General features: G+C 33.4%; 1 protein-coding gene across 10 annotated transcripts in view; it reads right to left on the bottom strand.

The window, feature by feature from the left end:
• Positions 1 to 22,059, bottom strand: part of LOC126774040 (histone deacetylase 7) — an 81,182-nt gene that overhangs the window by 41,381 nt on the left and 17,742 nt on the right. Inside the window, exons 1-2 of one of the 10 annotated variants that reach the window (XM_050495346.1) lie at positions 13,114 to 13,214; positions 12,722 to 12,795 (exon numbers count right to left, since the gene is read on the bottom strand). The exons of 7 other annotated variants lie outside the window; for them this stretch is intronic. Coding sequence is in view for 2 of the 3 variants with exons in the window: in XM_050495350.1 (XP_050351307.1) it covers positions 13,114 to 13,132 (19 nt within the window). In the remaining variant the exon portion in view is untranslated. Of the gene's footprint in view, positions 1 to 12,721; positions 12,796 to 13,113; positions 13,484 to 22,059 lie in introns of those variants that run through there. 2 more of the 10 variants (XM_050495350.1, XM_050495344.1) reach the window with 2 other exon arrangements.

A 22,059-nucleotide genomic window follows, 5' to 3' on the forward strand; every position in this document is an offset into this window, starting at 1 on the left:
TATTAGCGAGTTGGTGGTACAATCCAGACTTTTTCAGTATTTGAACTTTATGGCCACTCATGATTACCGCCTCCCGCCCACGACAATTGCTCTAACCTTTGCTCTATAAATGTAATGACCTCTAATTCTATTGAATCAGGTGTTTCAGTTAACAACGCATGAAAGGTCAGGCTCGGATATCTTAGAACAAGAGAGACAAGATCGTGACACAATAGCTGTTGCTTCAAAGAAAGTAATTTCAAGGTCTATTTTATTCAGTCAATTTTTATATATTTGTACCAATTGTTCAAAGACAGATAATGCCAAGAGGAATTATCTTCCAGGCAACCCTACGTTTAACAGACACAGACCTATACCTTGTCCAAATAATACTTAAATCAAACTAATAACGATAACAACATTGAGCAAACGCTCACAATAACATACTCAAATAGAATTTTGTCAGTGTGAACAAACGTATATATTTTGTAGTTACTTAACATCCGGTTCGGTTTCGCACGGACGCGACAAACGGATAGACTTTTCCTTACGACGGTTTTAAAAGAACAATGAGACATGGACACAAATTTTATAATGTAGAGATACAAAATTTCCTTTGTATAAAATTGTGAAGCTTATTTGTCTTATACTCTACTACTTATTCGGCATTTTATATAAATGAATTGACGTAATGGGTATTTTTAAATTTAAGGATTGATTGAAAGTACTTGTTGACATTGATCAGAAGTTCAGAAACTTGAGGTCAATTATAGTATATTGTAGAAAGCAAATAAATATTAAGATGTTATTTTTTGTGTATACAGAGAGAATATTCTGTAAGACTCGGTCAGATTGTAATATATATTATTAGATGTAATACGAATTATTATTATATATATTAGTATCTGTCATTTTTAATAATAAACAATGATCTATATTTTTAATCTGGCAACAACATCGACAGACTCTTTATGGCGGGAAACTGATAGACTTCGATTGTTATTTACGAGCATTGCGGTGATTGCGTGTTGAGATCTAGTTCTTACGATTCTCATGATCGAATAACTGAGACTAAACAACAATAAGAGCCATAGTAATTTACAATTTCCGACGAGAATAACGAAAATGTGCCACATTAACGTGGTATTGCGTAAGGTTAGCAATAATACGTGCGACACCATAAAATTTACGATGCCATCGGTTGCATCGTTTTTACCATTCGTCAGCACGTCACGCCGTCAGTGCAGCGAGTATATTTAGCGCTGAAGCTCGCTGCCGACTAGACATCATAAATTTTCATAACGATACCTCCGCCCCCGTTACCTAATTCGGTAATTAATAATAAACAATGAATTATAGTCAATTCGATTTGTAAATATTCAGGGAACTATTTGTGTATAGTAAGAGTCGGTTTTGGGTCTCGTTTAAATGAATATATTACGGTCAGACGTTTTATTAATTTTTGTGAACGTCAATTTGAATTTTCACATTTATTAAAAACCAAAGAGATATATTGATTTTACAAAGTAAACTAACAGCCTATACATGTCCCACAGTTGGACGAAGGTTTTTCTCTTATTGAGGTTTTTTTTTGACACCATTTGAAATGTATAAAATATTACAAGTTCAATATAAACTTTATCAAGTGATTAAAAAATGTATTTTGTAATTTTAAAGTAAACATTAGAAAATTACTAATAATCCGTGGAATGAAATTATAAGATTTTAGTTAACTAAAATCTTTTAGTTAACTAAAATCTTTTTATCGAAAAAATATAATTTTAGTAAACTAATTTTTTTTATTGAATAAAGATTTTTGACTTTGACTTAAGTCAAAGCTACATTTACTTATTGATTGTCATAAATCTACCACCGCTTCAGAAGTAAACACCTCAGGCCTGAGAAGAACCGACGAAAGAAACTCAGCGGTTTTTTTTCTTATATATATCTCATCCTTTACAATAAGTAATATACAGCAAAAGTTGATAAAGGAATATTATATTAACCAATATTTAAAGAAACTCTTTAAAAATTGATCCATTAATTTCAAAGGCATTAGCCGCCCTTTGTCAATGGGTAGGCGGAAATGCAAATGTTATGATATACCAGCAATTAGTACGATTATATCAAAATCACGACCCGAATTAAAATAGAAGATACTGTGTTTTTCTATGACGTAAGTAGACTAATTATTCTTGGTAATTTTATTACAAATTCAAAACATTTTGATGTGTAAAAGCAATATTATAAATTCATTATGATATACATAACAGTTTGAACACAAGACTCGCTTAAAACTTACCATAACAGGTAACGACTTAAAATAGGTACATTTGTCGAAATAGTAATTGTGTAAAACACTGATCGGCGAAGACCCCTTCTCCTTTTCGAGGAGAAGGTACTGAGCTTATTCTAGCACGCTGCTCCAACGCGGTTTGATGGACCGTGACACATATTCATTCACCACTCTTCGGTTTCCTCACGATGTTTTCCTTCACCGCCGAGCACGAGATGAATTATAAGCCCAAATTAGGCACATGAAAATACAGTGGTACGGGCGGGCCCAGGTTTGAACTCGGAATCATCTGTTAAGATTATCGTTTTCGAGCCACTCGACCGTTACGCAAAACGTAAACACAATTTGAATGACTACTGTAACATAAATACGATGAATTCCCAATGGCTGTATGACCGTGCAAAACGCTTCGATTACTATTAGGGAAGCGTTTTGTCTGCAATAAAAAAAATATACAAACACATCTTATGTATGAGCAATGTTTAAAACGGTTTTAAAAATAAGTACTTTTTATTTTATTCATTACAAAAAATATCTCAGTCACAATTCAACTTAACACTCGAATGCATATTAGTATATATAACAAATGCCAAACTGCAGGACAAGTAATGTAATATATCATGTGTAGCACATTTGCTTTAACCGGTTCAAACCGTATATTAATATGTGATTTAGTATTTGAATTCTCAATGGGACTCGACACAAGCCGCTGTAACAGATGTTCTGGAAAATAGTGCAAACGATACCAAGTTCTACGTGTTACATATAATGTGGACACGTGTATTTTCGGGATAATTAGCAGTTAGTCACAGGGCATTGCTCTATCAGCGTGAAAGCGCCATAAAATATACTTATTTTAGCCTAGTTTCCGCCCATGCTTGAAGGTTAGACAATCTTATGTCCATTTCTGTGCCCTGGACAATGTGTATACACATAATTATCGATTGAGTTTTTAAGACGTGAAAGCATAAGAAGCGAACAAAAACACTTTTGTATTTATAACATTTTTTAGGATTTTAATACGGATAAAAAACAACATAAAATAACTATATTCCATTCGTTAAAACGAAAGTATGACAAAATAAATACATATTATAAAACCTGTTACATTAAGCCACGTCGAGGCTGAGTCACGAATTATCGGAGCAAGTTTTAAAAAAAATAACAAACCGAGTAAATTGGTTCAGAGTGACGTGGCCGAAACATTGTACCTTTTTTTGGTAATATTTGGTAATACTATAAAATCCTGTATAACTACTGTATACTTTCGAACTTGTTAAACATTTATACGACTAGCCGTCTCGATAGCGTTCAATTTAGATATAAGAGGCAAACGGCAAATTACCGTTTCATAAATTTTGTCATATTTGTTGAAGTTAATGAGCAATTTCAAAATAAACTGTACCCTTCTGTAAAAATATATTTTATTTGTAATGTTGTTTTTTATTACAAACTTTACCATAATGTATTAAGGAATATAGTTTATTATAGAGAAAAATAAGAAGGAACGCGGAATTAGAGGTATTTTCTCTTAAATATCGAAACAAAACGGACTTTGTGGCGTAATCGTTTCCGTTGTACGACTATATTTAAAAGCAAAATTAAAGAAAAGTATGAAACTAATAAGGCTTTTTTAAATTTAAATAAATTATTAATCCGTATTTTCACTTGATAAATCAAAGAAAATAGCCGTAGCTTCAAGGATTTACACAAAATAAGTTTTGTGACTGTCGCTTTTAATTTTGTTATTTTTAATTTACTCCGTAAATACAATATTTTGCTCCAAGTGAGTAGCTTTTTCGAAAAGTAATATATATATTTGCTGGATACATAATTATGGCCGCACGGAATTAAATCGTAAAACTCGAAGATTTCATAGATTTAATTTCATAATTTTGAAGGGACACACACAGTGACAAAATGGAAGTCTTAAACGAAAAAGTTGTATTCACATGATTTTAAAATTACCTAAATGGTTACCTATTATAACATACATTTTGCTTTCCGACCTAGAAACGAAACGTTAAATTTATGGCATATAATACCAGTTGATAATTTTTTTATACTTTTATATTCTTTTCTAAGTTTTTTTCCGACTGTGTTTTAAGTTTCAGAATTGTAGCTGTAGCCTGATAAATTCAAAAAGCGTCGGGCCTTACAACATTTACATATTTTTTTTTACTTGGAGGTGAGGAATATCAGTACTACTGTAAATAATACCTACTATTTCACATCAAAAAACAGATTACGTTAATGATAATGATTAAGTAATTAAAAAGTTTGATCATATTTTCTGATACACATATTATCTATATTGATAACATTTGGTAACTTGGTCAGTCGGGTGCAATACGAACTAAGCTTTATGCATTCCGACCTGTTGAGACCTGCTGTTCCGTTAAATGTGACCGTAGAATAAGTCACAAAACGGAGGTCACATAATGCTACCCTCTTGTAGTTTTAAATTTAACAATTAGCTATCCTATTTAAGACTATTAACTTTTTGATATCGAATATTACAAATATTTTGCAACATGTCAACAATAACAATTATTAAATAAAAGTGATTTATAATAGTAAAACTTGGTCACATACCTGAGGAACGAAATCGAAACACAGAATATTTCAACACTGCGTCTGCGCTGGCGATAAGTTAATTTGAAAATTAAAGCAAAATAGCGTCTCTCGATTTTAAATAGAAAATAAATAAAAATAAATGTTTTTAATATCCTTAACTTTTAAATTAGACTTTTAAGAATTCAAATTATATTTACTTAACCATTCACATACATGAATTTATTGGAATTATCAAGACAATCTGACACGAGTTCGGAAGGGGACAGGTAAATTCGATGGTCTTAAATATTTTAAAATCTAAATTTACAGTAACAACAACAAATCGAGAATTTATATATAATTTTAAAATATGTCTTTTTTTCAATTAAATCAATATATTCTGCTAGACGTCATTCATCATGAAAAAATAATTAAACAAAGTTGAGGGACACGGCAAAAACCTACGGTACAATTTTTTTTGAAATTGCTCTTACAGTCGCTGTTCTGATCCTTACGGTAGTATCATGATGATACATCGCGTCTTTATCGATAAGTCATTGATATGACTCGAGTTAAATTTAAGAAAACTATTTGTACATCTTTTTTATGATTGTTAATAAATATATATAAATGATTTAAATTAAGTTATACTTGAAATTAAATTGATTCTAGCTATTTGATAATAATTTAGCTTAATTGTTGTTCTTTTTGCCAATATATTGATATTGCGACTGCGCTGTCGACTTTAATTGAGGCGCCGTTTAAGCTTATAAAAAATTATGTACCTATTTTACTTTTATATCGATGTGTTTCGTTAGTGGCCTTGCATAAATATAAATAAAATTGACCACCTAAATCAAAACCATTTTCAATGCGGACTCGTAGTTTATTAGATTAACACGTTAAAGCACATAAACATAAACACCAAAGTATTAATAATATATATGTAAATATATTCAATAAATATTTCTAATGATATCGTTGTTCGATAAAATTAATTTATGTAGGTACATATCATGTCTGCGTAAGTACGACCCACTCTTATATAAATACAGGGACAAGGGACATAACATCTTAGAATACAAAATTGGTGGCGCATTGGCGATGTAAGGTTAATATCCCTTACAGCACCAGTGTCTACAATACAATTTTGCGGCCCCTTACAATATTTTAGGTCATAACTGTAATGTTTATTCAATTAAAAAAGAAATGTAACCTTTTACTCTCACGGCTGTCTCGTGTCGACATTTCACGGCGTTAAATGCCAGAAAAATTCTTTCTTATAATGGAGCCCTTAATAAGTTACGTCGTGAAATATTTCACGACATATATTACTTAACAAGACGACACATTATATGTATATAAGCCTTTGTAACATTATTCTTCTCTATAATAACACTAAGAGAAGCGTTATATACTTTTCATTGATACACGAACTGAAACTTTTTTTTTTTAAATGTATAGGCTAGCGCTTGACTGTTATCACACCTGATGGAAAATGAGATACAGTCTAAGATGGAGCGCGCTTGCCTAAAAAAAAACTTTATACAGTGTCGTATTCAAGGCTAGTTTAGATGTAAAATTTGAGATGACAATAGCATCAAATTGACCGTTACTGATAGATAACAAACAGTCCAGACTTCCGACTGCGCGGACGCGGAAACGTTGCAACTTGCAAGCAATTTCGCGGTTCACTGACTTGTAAACATCTGCGAAACAGTCTTTCAAGTATGTTTTGTCAAACGACAATTAATCGTTACAAGAATCATATAGGACTTTCTCCTCCAAACAGATTGACTGTTTGCATTCATAATTAGCGCACAAAATTAACTTCAAATGTTTTCTTCTGACAGATTTCGGTCATGGCAACTGAGCGGGAGATATTACAGTGTACAAATGTGTTTGCAAAAACAGTACTCCCTATAACACCTTTTCGCAATTTCATAATCCAATGGGAAGACAATCCGACACCACCGAAGAAAGTACAAGCGAAGAACCAACGGCAAGTTCACTGTGAGACACGGTCCGGTCATATATAACACTATGACTAAGACTATGTCATGTATAGTACATACAACATAAATTATATTGATAAAAAATCGATAGGCAAAACGTATCGAGTATTATGAGTCATAGAAGCAACCAGCGACGAGCCCTACGAAACCTTGACTTCTATAGGTAATTATGAACAACAAGGTCTAACTCAGTTCCTTGTATTTTTTACTAATCTCGGAAGTGAAGTCGACAGAAATAGATGTTGGTAATTCAAAGCTATTTTGTTCTTGTAGAAACTGTTAACGTTGAAAATTTGTTTATCAACTTGTATGTACAAATAATCACTACACAGGATAAACAATGTTATGCGAAACGTGCAAGGCGGGCTTATCGGTAACGACAATCCCTTCCGGGCAAAAGTGCAAATTATGAAGCATTTCTTATATGTTACTTACTTTTACTACGAAATCATATGTGGTATTTAAGTATTTATTAACGAATTAAATACGTAGCAACGATATCATTCAGATCAGATGATTTTAACGAACCAAATCAAATATTTTATCCTATTTCTATACAAAGAAAGATAAACATATTTCACAAAATTATATCAAGGAAAAAAAAAAAAAAAAAAAAACTAAAGTGAACGTCAAACACGGCAAAGTTTCCACAGCTCCGCTCTACATTAATCAAATGATTAACACAGTCGTATGATATATAAGGTATATTGACGCCAATGCGGTTAGTGATACATACAGGATAGTCAAAGCTGACCATTGCCTACCGAGCAGTTTCAACATGTTATGAATGAGTATTAAATGAAAAACGTGACTAAGTCAACACATGCAACTGTTTAATATTCAAACGTCGATAAGTAAACAACAACATATAAATAAATATACTATTAAATTATATTATTATATACAACCGGCCTACCTACCTAACGGAGCGTCAAACTACCAAAAAACGGAACAAAAAAACGCGCGTATTAATCAATTTCGTCGACGGTATTACGTAATCATCTTCGAGCAAAGAGAATAATATTAAAAAATAAACGTGCCCTCCATTACCCAATACATAATACGAAGATGGGTCGCTGTCTAGACAAACTTCTGTATTTATTTCGGTGGCTGCGCGTGCGTCATTCGAGTGACGTAACGCGGAAAAAATACCACCACAATTGTCACATCGAGTTGAATGCAACCCAAACATTTGTCTTGTATCCGAGATATATCTCGCTTGATGGAACGTCGGACGTCGGACGTCGGACGTCGGACGTCGGACGTCGGACGTCGATTCGATTGTGCAATACGGCCAACAATAACATAAGAAATCTACAGAGCTAATAAAAGATTTTAATACCGTTTTAGCTTGTACAGATCCCAATTCGAATGTACTTTTTTCATTTAGGCCCTCACGAACACTTTTGAAACATATTTTTAAAGTTTAAACTTAAATTCTACCACTCCAACGCAATACACTCTTTTCATTGATTTAAATTAAAAAATATTGCATAAATATTAACACATATTTATTACGTACATATTAAATACAAATAAATTATTTCATACTTTTTATCATTTACATGTACATACATATAAGTGATGTTTATTAGTTTTTCTAACATTACATTTAAATTTATTGGTTGATCAAGCTGAGAGTACCTATCTACGGAATTTTATATTATATAAGCGATATTACTTGGCGTTACAAGTTTGTATTTACTTGTCGCGTTTATACAAGTTTTATCACTCTTTCTATTAAAATAATCAAAATGATTGTGAATATACACAATAACTATTGTTGTTAATATACTGTACGAATTAAGCTTCGTTTTAAATATTTCGAAAAGATTCTCAAGCTCCGAGATTGTAAATAGTCCAATCTTCTCGTTTTTGAAGAAAAAGTACAGTTTCTGGGTCTGAAGTAGTTGTCTAAATTTCCTAACGATGACAATTCCAACATAAAACAAAATCGAACTATATTAATATACACACATACATTATGTTATGTTGCTAATTTATATGTGTACACATCACATTCCTCACGTAGGCCATTTCTCTTTAATTCTATCCTCTTAAGGACATTACATCATCTCTACAATCGTTGTCGTGGGCTCGCGAGTCACAACGCGAACACTCGCTAAATTTAACTTAACAATAATTGTTATTGCGGCTTACTCGTTGTAGACAAAAGGCTACGTCACAATTTCACTTGTATCATTGTCTCGTTGTTATTATTGCCGAGTATTAATACCGATATTTTACATTACAAAACTGGTGAGTGTGCATGACCACTGAAATTTCCAATACTATCATTCTCGATTTGAGTAACTATTTACCAGCCATATAGGTCGATTATTGAGATAATACTTGTAATAAAAATTCACGCTATGAATCTTAGGAGTGAAGCTGTAACTATAAAAGTCAATCAATGTGGAAAATTGTAGGCCAGTACTTATCATTTCGATGAAATAATCATGTATGTGTAGCATTCCAATCACAGGGAAGTAAAGACAAATAAACAACATGGCCGTTGAATTGTCATGATATCAATATCGATTTGTAAAAAAATACCGTTTTGAATGTCAGCGAAGTTATTATTGGAGTTTTGGAAGTAAAATTATAGTAGATATAAGTAGTTTAATGGAATAGTTTTGTATTATAAACAAAGGCACAATCAATCAATCTATAACTGTTTGTAGTGCATAATATAGGAGAGCTATTAGCAGACTGCGTGGTATGTGTAAATCTATACTTGTTTATTTTTATTCCTTCTTCGATTGGAATGGGCTATAATTGAAACCGCGTGGCACAACTTTTATAAATAAAAATATTTATCTCTTTCTGACATCAGTAATTTAACATTCGGAAGATGAAAACAAAGCATCGTATAAGTATAAAAGCGCTAACCATCGATTATGAGTAAGGGGGGTAAATCTGTTGTGGTGTTAATCCTGTTTGGAAAGTGTGCCAATGAGTGGTTGTGCTCGAGAACGATCCGTCATCGAGTTCCGGCAAGGGGTCAGTGGCCCGCCGGTCAGCGCCGGCTCGTCTCTGGCTCGTGCAGGACTGGTTCTGGCGGACTTGAGCCCGGTGATATGGACTAGACCTCACTGATCAGGAATGTCATCATCAGATATAGATCTTGAATTAATTTTTATATCATCACTTCCTTATTACTGTCTTAACAATTAAGTAACTTTTAGATAATTAGATTATTTACGATTGATAAAATATAAGGTTATATGTCGTCGACACATCCATAAACAAACGATCACTTTTAGGAAAACAATTCAAGCGACCACGTTCGTCTTTTCCATCGCTTCATTGGTGTGGAAAATATAATATGTGTAACAAATGCACAATCATAACACCAACACCGGTAACAGAGCATTTATTGCTTATCTACAGATAACATAGTGTTTACGATAATATCACGATTGAATAAACGCAACGATGATGCTTGTCATATAACACGCGAGCGTCTTCGTACCGAGAGTTTTGATTTGTTAATTATCTTCACTCTCTCATACATTTCATTATTTATTTTATATGTTACGTTTCATTATTTGAGAGTGCTATTTATAATGATGAAGACGACCGAAAGGTTGACTAGTCTGCCTTTCTCAAAATATCAATAAAATTGTAACAATATAAATGTAAATAGCTCAGTAGGACAGCCGTTTGTACTTCGATAGTCGATTCCTGTTGCAATTTAATGTAAATTACTGTGTAATCAACAAAAGTAGTTTCTCATTTTACTTTCCAATTAAAGGACAAGCCTCGCCGGCACAGGTGAGTAACACCGTAATCCTGTTCTGCAAAACATTCGAAAGTTACCGAAGATGTTGAACGTGATATATCAAATGAACGAACGCAATAGTCAAATCTATACTATAGTCTATATAGCTGGATGGTTGGTTGTTTATCTTATATATAAAAATATATGTAGGTATATCTGTTTGTGACTAATAGATTTCGACATCGTTTGATTATGTATATGTATTTTCATACAGAAGTTTTTCATACTATCACTGTGTAACTCGTCACTAAACTACGCTAAAGTTTCTATACCACTAACAATTTATAAAACCGATAGTCATGACTATTGGTATCAGTGTTGCCAGACTTTCGAAAATAAAAAGCAGCATAATAAAAAAACAGACTGTTTTTTTAATGGTTTAATCAGGAGAAAACAGCAAATCGGTTAAATTAAAAACGATTTACCAAACATTTACCGACAATTAAACAAAAAAGGTGATTCACATATTTTGCGATTTACAGAGAAAATGGCTTATGAAAGCTGTTGCTAAAGCTTAAGGATGTCATAACTTTAATTGTATGTGTTTGTAAACATACATAAAGGTTATAAAAGATTTAAAAAAAAAACAGTAAAAAATAGGAATTAAACAGAAAACAGATAAAATCAATGTAAAAACAGTAGGTTTGGTAACAGAGAAGGTATATATACACAGGCAAGACAACGTCTCGGTTTCATAGTAGATAACGTAGGCGACAACAACTTATAAACTTTTATGGTAATATGGTTTGATTATATGTAACAGTATTTAGTTATTGAGTATTTACTCATTGAGAAACACTCGGAACACAGCAACTGCTTAAAACAATAACGATAAATATTAAAACTAGAATGAAACGCTTTATTAATGTCAAATGTACGATTCGCTTTTGGATTATCGAGTAAGATCTGATTTTTATATGTAATAACAAATTTTAATTAAAATCTAATGACTTTTTCACTTATCAGGAAATTGACTTATTGGGATATTTTTACTACCGTAAAATATTCTATGAAGAAAACAAAAATGTGGAAATTAATTCATTAATTATTTTCCCAGGATATACCTGTCTAACATAAATTCATCTAAAAAAAAAACAGAATTCTGGGAAAGCTTGGTTTTCGGAACTATTATAAATATATTTCCCTTCAATTAAACATAAAGCTTATATTAGGGCAGGACGACTTCCCTAACTTCTGTAATGTTAAGGTATATAAGTAACGTGTTAAGAAAACAATGAAAACGAAAAGAGATACGGCCGGTATTATCAAGTGCAGTGAATGAAGCGTGGAATCGTCGATCGTTTATTATGTATCCGATACGAGGACCACGCGAGGACCCCGAAGTCAAAACAGCACAGATCACATTATCAACGAAATTATACAATACGTTTTTAAACTTTTATTCTAGGGTTGTTCGAGATCATTCCACATTTAGATTCAAATTGACATGAATGTGCGTGAAGTTTTGAACGTGTGCGCTTATCAGCCTTGAAACTCTTGTATACCTACTTTCATTATTAGAAGTTAAATAACATTTAAAACTGTAATATAATTGTTTATAAACCATTCGTAAGAGAATAAATGATAGCTCATTATTATTATTAATTATATGATTAACTAATGTGGCTCAGTTATAAAATAACCAACGACTTATCTGAGCATGAATTATAAAACAGTAATCTTCACTTTCAAGTAAACTTTTAGTTTAAGAAATCATTATATAATTCTAACGCTTATCATGTTGGATTATATTATTTTAGTATTGTATTCTGACACTAGAAACTATTGAACCGAAGAATCTAATATACTTTGTCACTGATAAAAAGCCACAATACTGTCGATAGTATTGCTGATATACCCGTTGTTGTTCTAAAATATCCGATGGATGGAGGCGATCACGTGACGTCAGTGTTTACATAAACAACATTCACAATGGAGAAAATGAAGCGATGTTTGTATTATTCTAAAAGTAAATCATGACAACAGACAAAGTAATTCGCGGCGATATTGAGTAAAGAAAATGATAAGACCTAACGCGGATACGACACGCACACATTCGTAAATACTTTATAAAAGTAAATGAGAACTCACACATATTTATGTGATAAAAATAGCAACACCGATAGCGCAAACACACCAACACACGCCCACACGTTGTACGTGAACTGTAATAAAAACATACATAGACACATCGAGTGCGCTATGAATAAGACACAAATTGAAATGAAACTATACGAGTTGTTTATATAAACGCCGGGCCACTGAGCCAATTCCTAGGGATAGCACCGGAATACGAAATCGCTGTCCCGAGACAGCGAATAGGAAATATTTTGCGAAAAAAAAACTAGATCTAAAACATGATAATGACCCGCGATCTGTTCGTAACTAGAGCCACACTCGTCTAATCGAACGAGTACCGGTTCCGTCTGGTTCCAATAATAGGTTGGTGAGGAACGAAGAATGTATAAGGATTGCGGACTCACCTAAATTTATGACATACATGGCCTGGGAGCGCTCGAGCCGCTGCGCGTGCTCCACGGCCTGGTATAGTCCGGAATCCACTTTAAACACTTTTAAAAACTGTATCACAAACGGTATCCACTGCGCTGAACGCAAGCATCTTATGTCGGTAGTAGAACGGCCGCTAGTGACGAGCGGCGGCGGCGACAGCGAAAACTGACGTTACAGAAACACCAAACACGACAAGCTAGCTCGGATCGCAAGCGGACACTGAGTCGGACGCAAGGAGAGCGGCGCGGGCGATGCGGTCGAGGCGAAGCATGCTCCTCATTCGCGCGCCTACCGCGCACGCGCAGCGCTGCCGGCTTCTGTGGTCCGCTGGCCGTATCCACTGACGCGCGTTACTTTTCGTTAAACGTTGAAAATCTTGGCAATAAACATACGATAACGCGTGCCAGCGTCGGATGCAGCTTTCCGAGAATCCCGATCTTACGAGAGAGACACGAATCAAGCGATGACAACATTACCGGCAAACTGAAGGTTCATTTCAGAAGAGTTCACGACCCTCTAATCGTTTAGGTGTTTAGGAAACTACCGAATAGGTTTAAAAACTACTACTATGTTAAGGGACTAACGAATATACAACATACACAGTATTTGTTAAATACTGTGTATGTAAAATAACGTTCGATGTTTCACGTTAAATAACAAAGTAAATTATGCAAATGTTAAAAATACATGCAAATTGTATATTGTCTAAAATATTCTGACGCAATTAATTACACCTGTGTGCGTGACAATTCTCAGGAATATAGAAATGAAAAAAAAACAACGAACAGAGTAAACTTGCTAAACATATAATCGAGTCGAGGACTGTGTGATAATTAACAACGTTTAAAATGACATAAAAATAAATCTTGATTGTACATTATGAAAGTCTCTGACATTCTAAGCCATTGTAAGTTTAAATAAGCATAAACAAACAGTATTATGGGATAATTAGATATGCACCCAACGTTATCCAACGCAACGTTGGATACGTTGCTTTGGATACGTTATACGTTGCATAAAAATCAGGGATCAAGATTTAATATTAAAAAAATAATAATACCCCGCTGACTGAATTTCCACCATGGCGCCCAATCTCGGGGATTGGCCAACTGCGTGTAAGATATATTATAGTGCACAAGTGTCTGTGCAAACAGTGGCACACTCCCTATTACTCGACTCTCATGGGCCGATGGAACGGTATTCTTGCGATGAGAGAATACAGCACTAATAGCTTTACGTGCTTTCCGAGGGTCCGTGCCTCGCCCCATAACACTGCCAAGTTTCAAACTTCAAGCACCAGTTGAAATTTCTTGGCGTAAAAATCCGATAACTTTTATTCGCTTGAACCCTTTAAACCATTAAAAAACCGAGGCACTTTACTGTTTACTACTTTGCAAAACAAAGTAATCTCGTATCACTCATATTTCTTATACAAAAGATATAAGAACACGAATCGACTAAACTGCACATTTTTCTCAATACAAGCAGACCTGATCCCGAGTTTATCAGATAGCAGATATTGAGTTACAAAACGGGGATTACGTTATACAAACATCGTATAACTCCGCTAAATGATTTGACAAAGCAACATTTACCCATCAAGTCAATTAAATCGCTTCCCTAACTTCTGTAATGTTAAAGTTTAATAGTCAAGTGTCAATGACGTATCTCACGTTGGAAATAAATACAAGCTGGAGTTGTTTGTCGTAGCGAAGTAGTAGTCGGCGCGTTACGAAATTATCTTTTCAGCGTCAAAGTCGAGGCCACGCCGTGTCAACGTGACACTGGCGAGATTTTAAGAACATTAATATTCATGCACGAATAGAAAAATATATTTTTATTTTAAGTTAACTTAAAAAATAAACCAGTACCACTAAACTTGTTTAGAAAATAATTATTATTTTTATCTAATAAACGATCGTACATATGATTACCTTTACCAATATACTAACGTAACGTAAAATAAAATAAATGCACTTTAGGTGTCACGTTACAAGTTTCTTGTTTTGCGTTAAAAATGTTTCTCGATGTTTTCGGTTTTATTATAGTGTGAAAAACTTGTGAATAACAATTAAGTCATACTAACAATGACATCGTGACACTTGGGACGCGTGTTTTTTAAAGGTTAAGAGTTCTTAAAGATCCAGCAAACGGAGATGAATTAACAGGAATCAAATAAATTGAGTTACGAATGCAATATTTACAAAAAACTTATTTCAATTTAATATTTATAAAACCGGGCAACAATGTCTGATGTAAATAACTAAGCTTTGAGAAAATGGCATGTTTATTTAATCTGTTTAACATGTACATATAAAATGATAATACATAAATATAATATTACAAATACATATTTAGTTATGTTACGGCATAAATAACGTACGTAGCCAATTCAATAAAATAAACATTACACCTTAATCTATTTATGTCATTGCGACAAACAACGTGGTTTTTTTAAAACCTACCAGCAATTTCTAGACATCATATTATATTGTTGTATATATCTAGTTAAAATTACACACAAATATTCTTATAAGTTTGATTGTCTTAGTTCACTCGCAGGTTTATTGTTCACTCGCAACTGATATATAAGGTATAATTAATGAATGCATTGTAAAAGCTGATGTACCTCGTAATCTTTCAGTTATAAAGGATAGGCCGGACAGAATGAGCGCTATTGTGATCTGTAGACGATTTTCGGGTTACATTTCCAAGGTCGTATTCGTTAGCTAATTTTAGAACAAAAATTTCTCATCCAATGCATAGTAGACGTATATGTGTTAGGTACTCAGCTCAAGCGATATTTCAAATAGTAGCACGATTGCTTTTCATGATTGAACGTAGGTCGAGGCGCCATTGAGACATCGCCGCCGCTCTCTTTATCTCATCACTAGTTTTATAACTTTTCGTGATCTAATATAACGAGTCTTACTCGTGAAACCCTCCCCACAAGAGAAAACAGGTGAACCCTGTTTTTGCACACACACTTGTGCACTATAATATTTCCTGCACAGTTGGCTAGTTTCTGTTGGATATCGTTGCCATGAAAGATATTAGTCAAGCATGATATGAGAAAACAGGTGAACCCTGTTTTTGCACACACACTTGTGCACTACAATATTTCCTGCACAGTTGGCTAGTTTCTGTTGGATATCGTTGCCATGAAAGATATTAGTCAAGCATGATATGATGCTGATGTCCCTACATTCGTTACGGTCTTACCATTGGTATTTTCCGCCAGGGTGGTTACCGACCTCTGTTCAGCTATTCTATCTCTAAAGATGAGTTTCCTTTGTTCCAGTAAAGATCAACAGACACGAGGGACATTTAACTTTGACGTAGATACCAGGACTTGCAGTGCATTGGCTGCTTATGAAAAGGTCTTAATTTCTTACAGGGGCGGTATTGATCAATAATATATAAAGACAAATTAAAAAAATATTTATGTTAGAATCAACTTTTCAATAAGTAATAACATTCACATTTATGTTAATTTTGTTTGTGTGTGACTGTATGGGAAACGTTTAAAGACAAAGCAATTGACATTGTCAATGCCTTGCCAAGCGTGAGATCTACGATATTCCATCACTAAGCTAGATACAGTAATGAATAAGATACATATATACGTGCAAATTACACAACACAAAGAGAAAAAATTATCCTTGGCGGTGTAATATCCGGTGATTACTCAAGTAGGCCTTTTAATGAATGTTATATTAACTAATAATTTTATACATTACAGTTTCAATTATTTTATTCTTATTCATTTTTACATTATCGTTTCGAATCCGAATAACATCAATAAAGTTTTACTGGTGGTAGGGCTTTGTGCAAGCTCGTCTGGGTAGGTACCACCCACTCATCAGATATTCTACCGCAAAACAGCAATACTTGATATTGTTGTGTTCCGGTTTGAAGGGTGAGTGAGCCAGTGTAATTACAGGCACAAGGGACATAAAATCTTAGTTCCCAAGGTTGGTGGCGCATTGGATATGTAAGCGATGGTTGACATTTCTTACAATGCCAATGTCTAAGAGCGTTGGTGACCACTTACCATCAGGTGGCCCATATGCTCGTCCGCCTTCCTTTTCTATAAAAAAAAAAAAAAAAAAAAAAAAAAAAAAAAAAAAAAAAAAAAAAAAAAAAAAAAAAAAAAAAAAAAATAACAAAGCCCATCAACGAATACTATTAAAGTTTAGAAGGAAGCGATTCAAGCCTAGTGTAATAAAGTTAAGAGCTACGCCACAGAGACCTTCGAACGCCAGTTCTAGTTTGTGATGATTGCTTTCTAATATACATTTATATTCCTTTAATACTTAAAATATTACTCAATAAATCTAAGGTGACACTGTTGCTAGTATACGTTGATCTCAACAGAAGATCGCGGATTCAAACTATTTATAATATGTGAAAGAAAACATCACGTGATGAAGCCTGCGTATAACCGAAAAAACACCTCCTGAAGACTTTTGCAGCAGTTGAACATTGTCAGCTGTTAGACCTTTCGTTTACTTTCGCGTCTCTAATGTAGAACGTTTCAAATTTTTAAAGAATACCCAGAAACCATAAGACGTAGAACATAAATATTAGTATATTACACATGGATTTTCGAAATGTAAATACGAAAAATTCTACTGAAATAATAATCGAGAGTTACTCGCTGTCATATCATATAGACGTTTTTACTATCTTTGACAATTGCTTTAAAGCAAACTAATAAGAAATACATTTATGTATATAATATTGAAAGTTCATCTTCCTTAATAAGAACAGGTTTCTTAAATAACCAAAAAGCATCGAAATGTAAATCATAATAATTAAGCGAAAGAATTCAAATTATCGTTTTATGGATTAGCTGCAACTATCATCAGATATTTAAAGGCGATGAAACAGCAGGTCTCGATGGCGCCTCGAAGTACTGGACGGCGTTACTCATTACACTGATATAAATATTAATAAGACGCGATGATGTTTACTTTTACTATCAACTGACTCAACACCTTGGCTGGACGCCTGGAGCCTCAGGAAGTGAGAACAATTTATCTTCAAGATATTTTTTTTTTTTCAAATAGTCACATCATCTCCCCAGACATATTGACCCTACCTTTGGCGCATCTTTGTTTTGATTTACGTAATTTTAATGTGCTGTAATTTTTTTTTATTTACGGACAGCATCAAAATCTATTTATAAGATAATAATTTTGGATTGTCTATGTGAAATAACGAGGAAACAACGACGAGGACGATAGTGGTGGGACATCAATTTAAAGTTTGGAAGATTTTAAAAAATGAATATTATATATAAAAATGGATTTTAGTATATTATATGCCTGAGATTAATCGAGTTCGACTCTGCTTGACCGATCACCATAAATGTTGGTACATATATTTATTGTCCATGGAGGGTTGTGTTCTAGCCTGTGTATACTGCTGTAATTCACCGCTAAATGGAGCTACTCGTTAACTTTTATACACCTCAACCGATCGTCATGTCCCTTTAAAAAGAGGCATTGCAACGCATACCGGACATAACGTACAGTGAAATAATTCATTCGATTAATAAAACATAAAAATTTTACGTTTTCAATATCTTTTATTCAAATTGGCTTTTTGCAGGGCTCATCCAGCCCTTGTATTTGAAATATTTAGTATTTGTATATTTATTACTTCAATAAAAAATATTTTGTAATTGATATTTCAAATTCCTAACTCATATATTTTGTAGTTAGTATTTTAAATACGGCTATGTCTCAAAATTCAATTTCTCTAAAATACATTTAGCAAAAATCTTACTACGGTTTATATAATATAGCTTTATATACTAGAATTTGACAATATATACGTATATATATACATATTTCCATAAAAAAATACATTTTTTGTTATAGTCCGGCTATTTGGCACCTCAGAAAACCTCTACCTAAGAACAATAATGAAAGAATATGTATTTAACGTTATTGTACAATTTTCAGTGATATTGAAAAGCATGTAAGAGTACACATCATTAGTGGCTTGTGGGTGACTTGACTCTAAATTAAAATGTTACGAAAAAATTATCTTCTTATAGATTAGATAATTCATAAGACACATCATTGCGAATGTGTCAGCAATAACGGACACGAAGGCGTCACCTCGCAGGCGCCGGTGCAGACGGGAGGTTTACGCATCGTAATCATAAACGCCGCCGTCTCACACCGGCGCCGCGCCGCTCGCAGCTCGCCCGAAATAGCCCACAATTCAACACACTATTAAATAATTGAAAACTTAATCGATAGCACACAGCCTTGACGTGCTCTAGCAGTTTTTAATACTCGGGCCTCTTCATGGGAAAATTCGAATTTAAATAAGTTTCCAATTGTACATTAGCTTTACTTAATCGTTTTGTGTTAAAAAGGTAATTTTTATGGGGACATGGCTGACGAAACATCTTTTGTGCGTTAAAGTGAATAGTCAATTTGAGTGAATATTCACCATCAGTGTACATAACCATAATAGTTTTAACTTATTAATGGGTAATTAAAATTCGTTCTGTGGTATTAATTATCATAACAATATAATATTATTTATTATAAAATTGTCTAATGCATATTTTAATTATTTTTTGGTGGAAACTTGTTGTCACTTCAATGAAATAAATTCATTAAATTAACATAACAAACTTTATTATTTAAAAATTTAAACCAAACAGTTATTAAGCACTTATTACAACAAAAAATCATTACGAAAACATTAAACATTAGGTAGGTTACGCATTATCTATTTTCAAAGAAGCTGACATAGTGGTGAGTCAGTTCACCGGGAAATCCAACTTCCGAGGTACCACGGCAGACTGTCACCGCTAGTTTGAAACTTCGTGCGTCAAACGTGTCCCAAATATCCCGTTTGCGTTTTCTGCGGTTAGTTCTGAGTGATACTCTTTTAAAAAGCACTGACTGTAACGAATGTTAATTTACGGCAACAGGTGTTGTGCGAAACTGTGGTCTTCAGCTTTATATTTTTTGTTTCATCGTTTGTTCACTTTTGTTTAATTATTTATAGTTCACGTAGGACAATTCGGTGAAGAAAACATCGTTCGGAAACCTGCATGTGTCGGATGTCATTTTATTGTATATGTATATATAACAAACAGTTCAACGATATTGACAAAACAGTTCAATACCTTCGTGTTTTATGTTTATCAACCGAATATGTTTTTAGTTTATTATCTTTTGAACTTTATTGTAATCAATAAAAAAAAAATAATAATAATAAGAGTAAAATAATAAAGGTTCGAAACATGCAAATTCATTAATGTTTTCCAAAAACTTTATTAACTAAATTAATAATTAATATGGTCGAATTTCGACTGGGTGACATTTCTAATCGTATCGCATCGTACTGGAAGATGCTCCAATCATTCTTCTTAAACATTAGGCCTTGCTTATTAGAGATACGTCTACAAGTTACTAAAATGTGTTATTGATGACAATATTTTTTTTAATGAGCTTACCATTTATTTATCAATATCTCACATATCGAGTTTGTTCTCGAAGAATAGCTCTACAATAGATGTTTAAATGTCACCATGTTAAGAAATACATAATAAATGATAACATTAAATTAAGATAATACAAAATTTACGAAAGTTGAAATGGTTATAAAACGAAAAATATTCGTTCAATATTTTCTTATTTTTATTAAGGCGGTTGTCATTTTGTTTACCACTTCAATATAGCCCATTTGTAAGTATTTTTAAAGTAATTCAATATAAAATCAACCCCACCATAAATATAAAATAAATAATATCCTGGGACATTATTCACACACGGCTATCTGATCGCAAACTAAGCAGAGCTCGTGCTATGGAAACCAGACAACTGATATACTACATATACTTGTCGATTCTACGTTTATTTGGTTAACTTTTTTTTCGAAATACATACTTATATAGATAATTACACCCAGACTCAGGACATGTTCATGAGCACAAATGTCTGTCCTTTGTTTTTTTTACGCTGGAAAAACGCGTTACGCGTTTCCCCCACGGGAATAGTGGGAGGTATGTGGGGCTCGACGATGTCCAAAGCGCCGAGTGCGCCCCGAACATCGGAATACCCACTAAAAAACCAGCGGTACCCTTTCCGTCTTAACGAGGAGCGCCACGGGATCGCTTTCGCATGCTACCGTGAAACAAATGTCTGTCCTGGGTAAGATCGAACCCACAACTTACGGCTTGAAAGGCAAGTATCTACCAACCACGCCAACCGGCGCCCCGATATTGTGACACACTTTTTTTAATGTAAGAAGCTGTAAATGTCATACTGCTGTGATAAAGCCTCCTCTCCATTTAAGGAGAATGTTAGGAGCTTATTCCACCACACTACTCCAATGCTGTTTAGTGGACAGTTAGACACACATGTAATAGATTTTCATCCAACACATGAGGTGACCTCACGTTGTTTCACTTCACCAGCGTGTACGAGAAGAATTATTATAAACACAAATGTTGCACATAAAATTTGGTGCTTGCCCGGATGTAAATCTTTAAGGACAATAGGGAATCGCATCAATATAAAGTATAAATTGTTCTAACCACTGAACCATCTCGGCTACTTTTAATTAATACTTTACAATATGATACTTAAAAATAAACGGAGAATCGACAAAATTATTTATAAGTATATGTAACAATTTATTTTTAAATATTTTAATGAGCTACCTTATATGGTATACGAATAGATCGTGATTTTTCGTTGTCCAATTTGATAAAATATATTTATTATCAAATTTTTGAGAAACCATTTAAATCAAATTTAATGTTTCCTCAAGACCCCTAATGGTTTTTTTATGCAATTGAAAATTTTTAGACGTTTACAATCAAAGCGAGGTCGAAAATATAAATAAATTACGAAAATTAACTTCATATAAAAATACCCGAA

Source organism: Nymphalis io, chromosome 15, assembly GCF_905147045.1.
Source record: "Nymphalis io chromosome 15, ilAglIoxx1.1, whole genome shotgun sequence".
Lineage (NCBI taxonomy): Eukaryota > Metazoa > Arthropoda > Insecta > Lepidoptera > Nymphalidae > Nymphalis > Nymphalis io.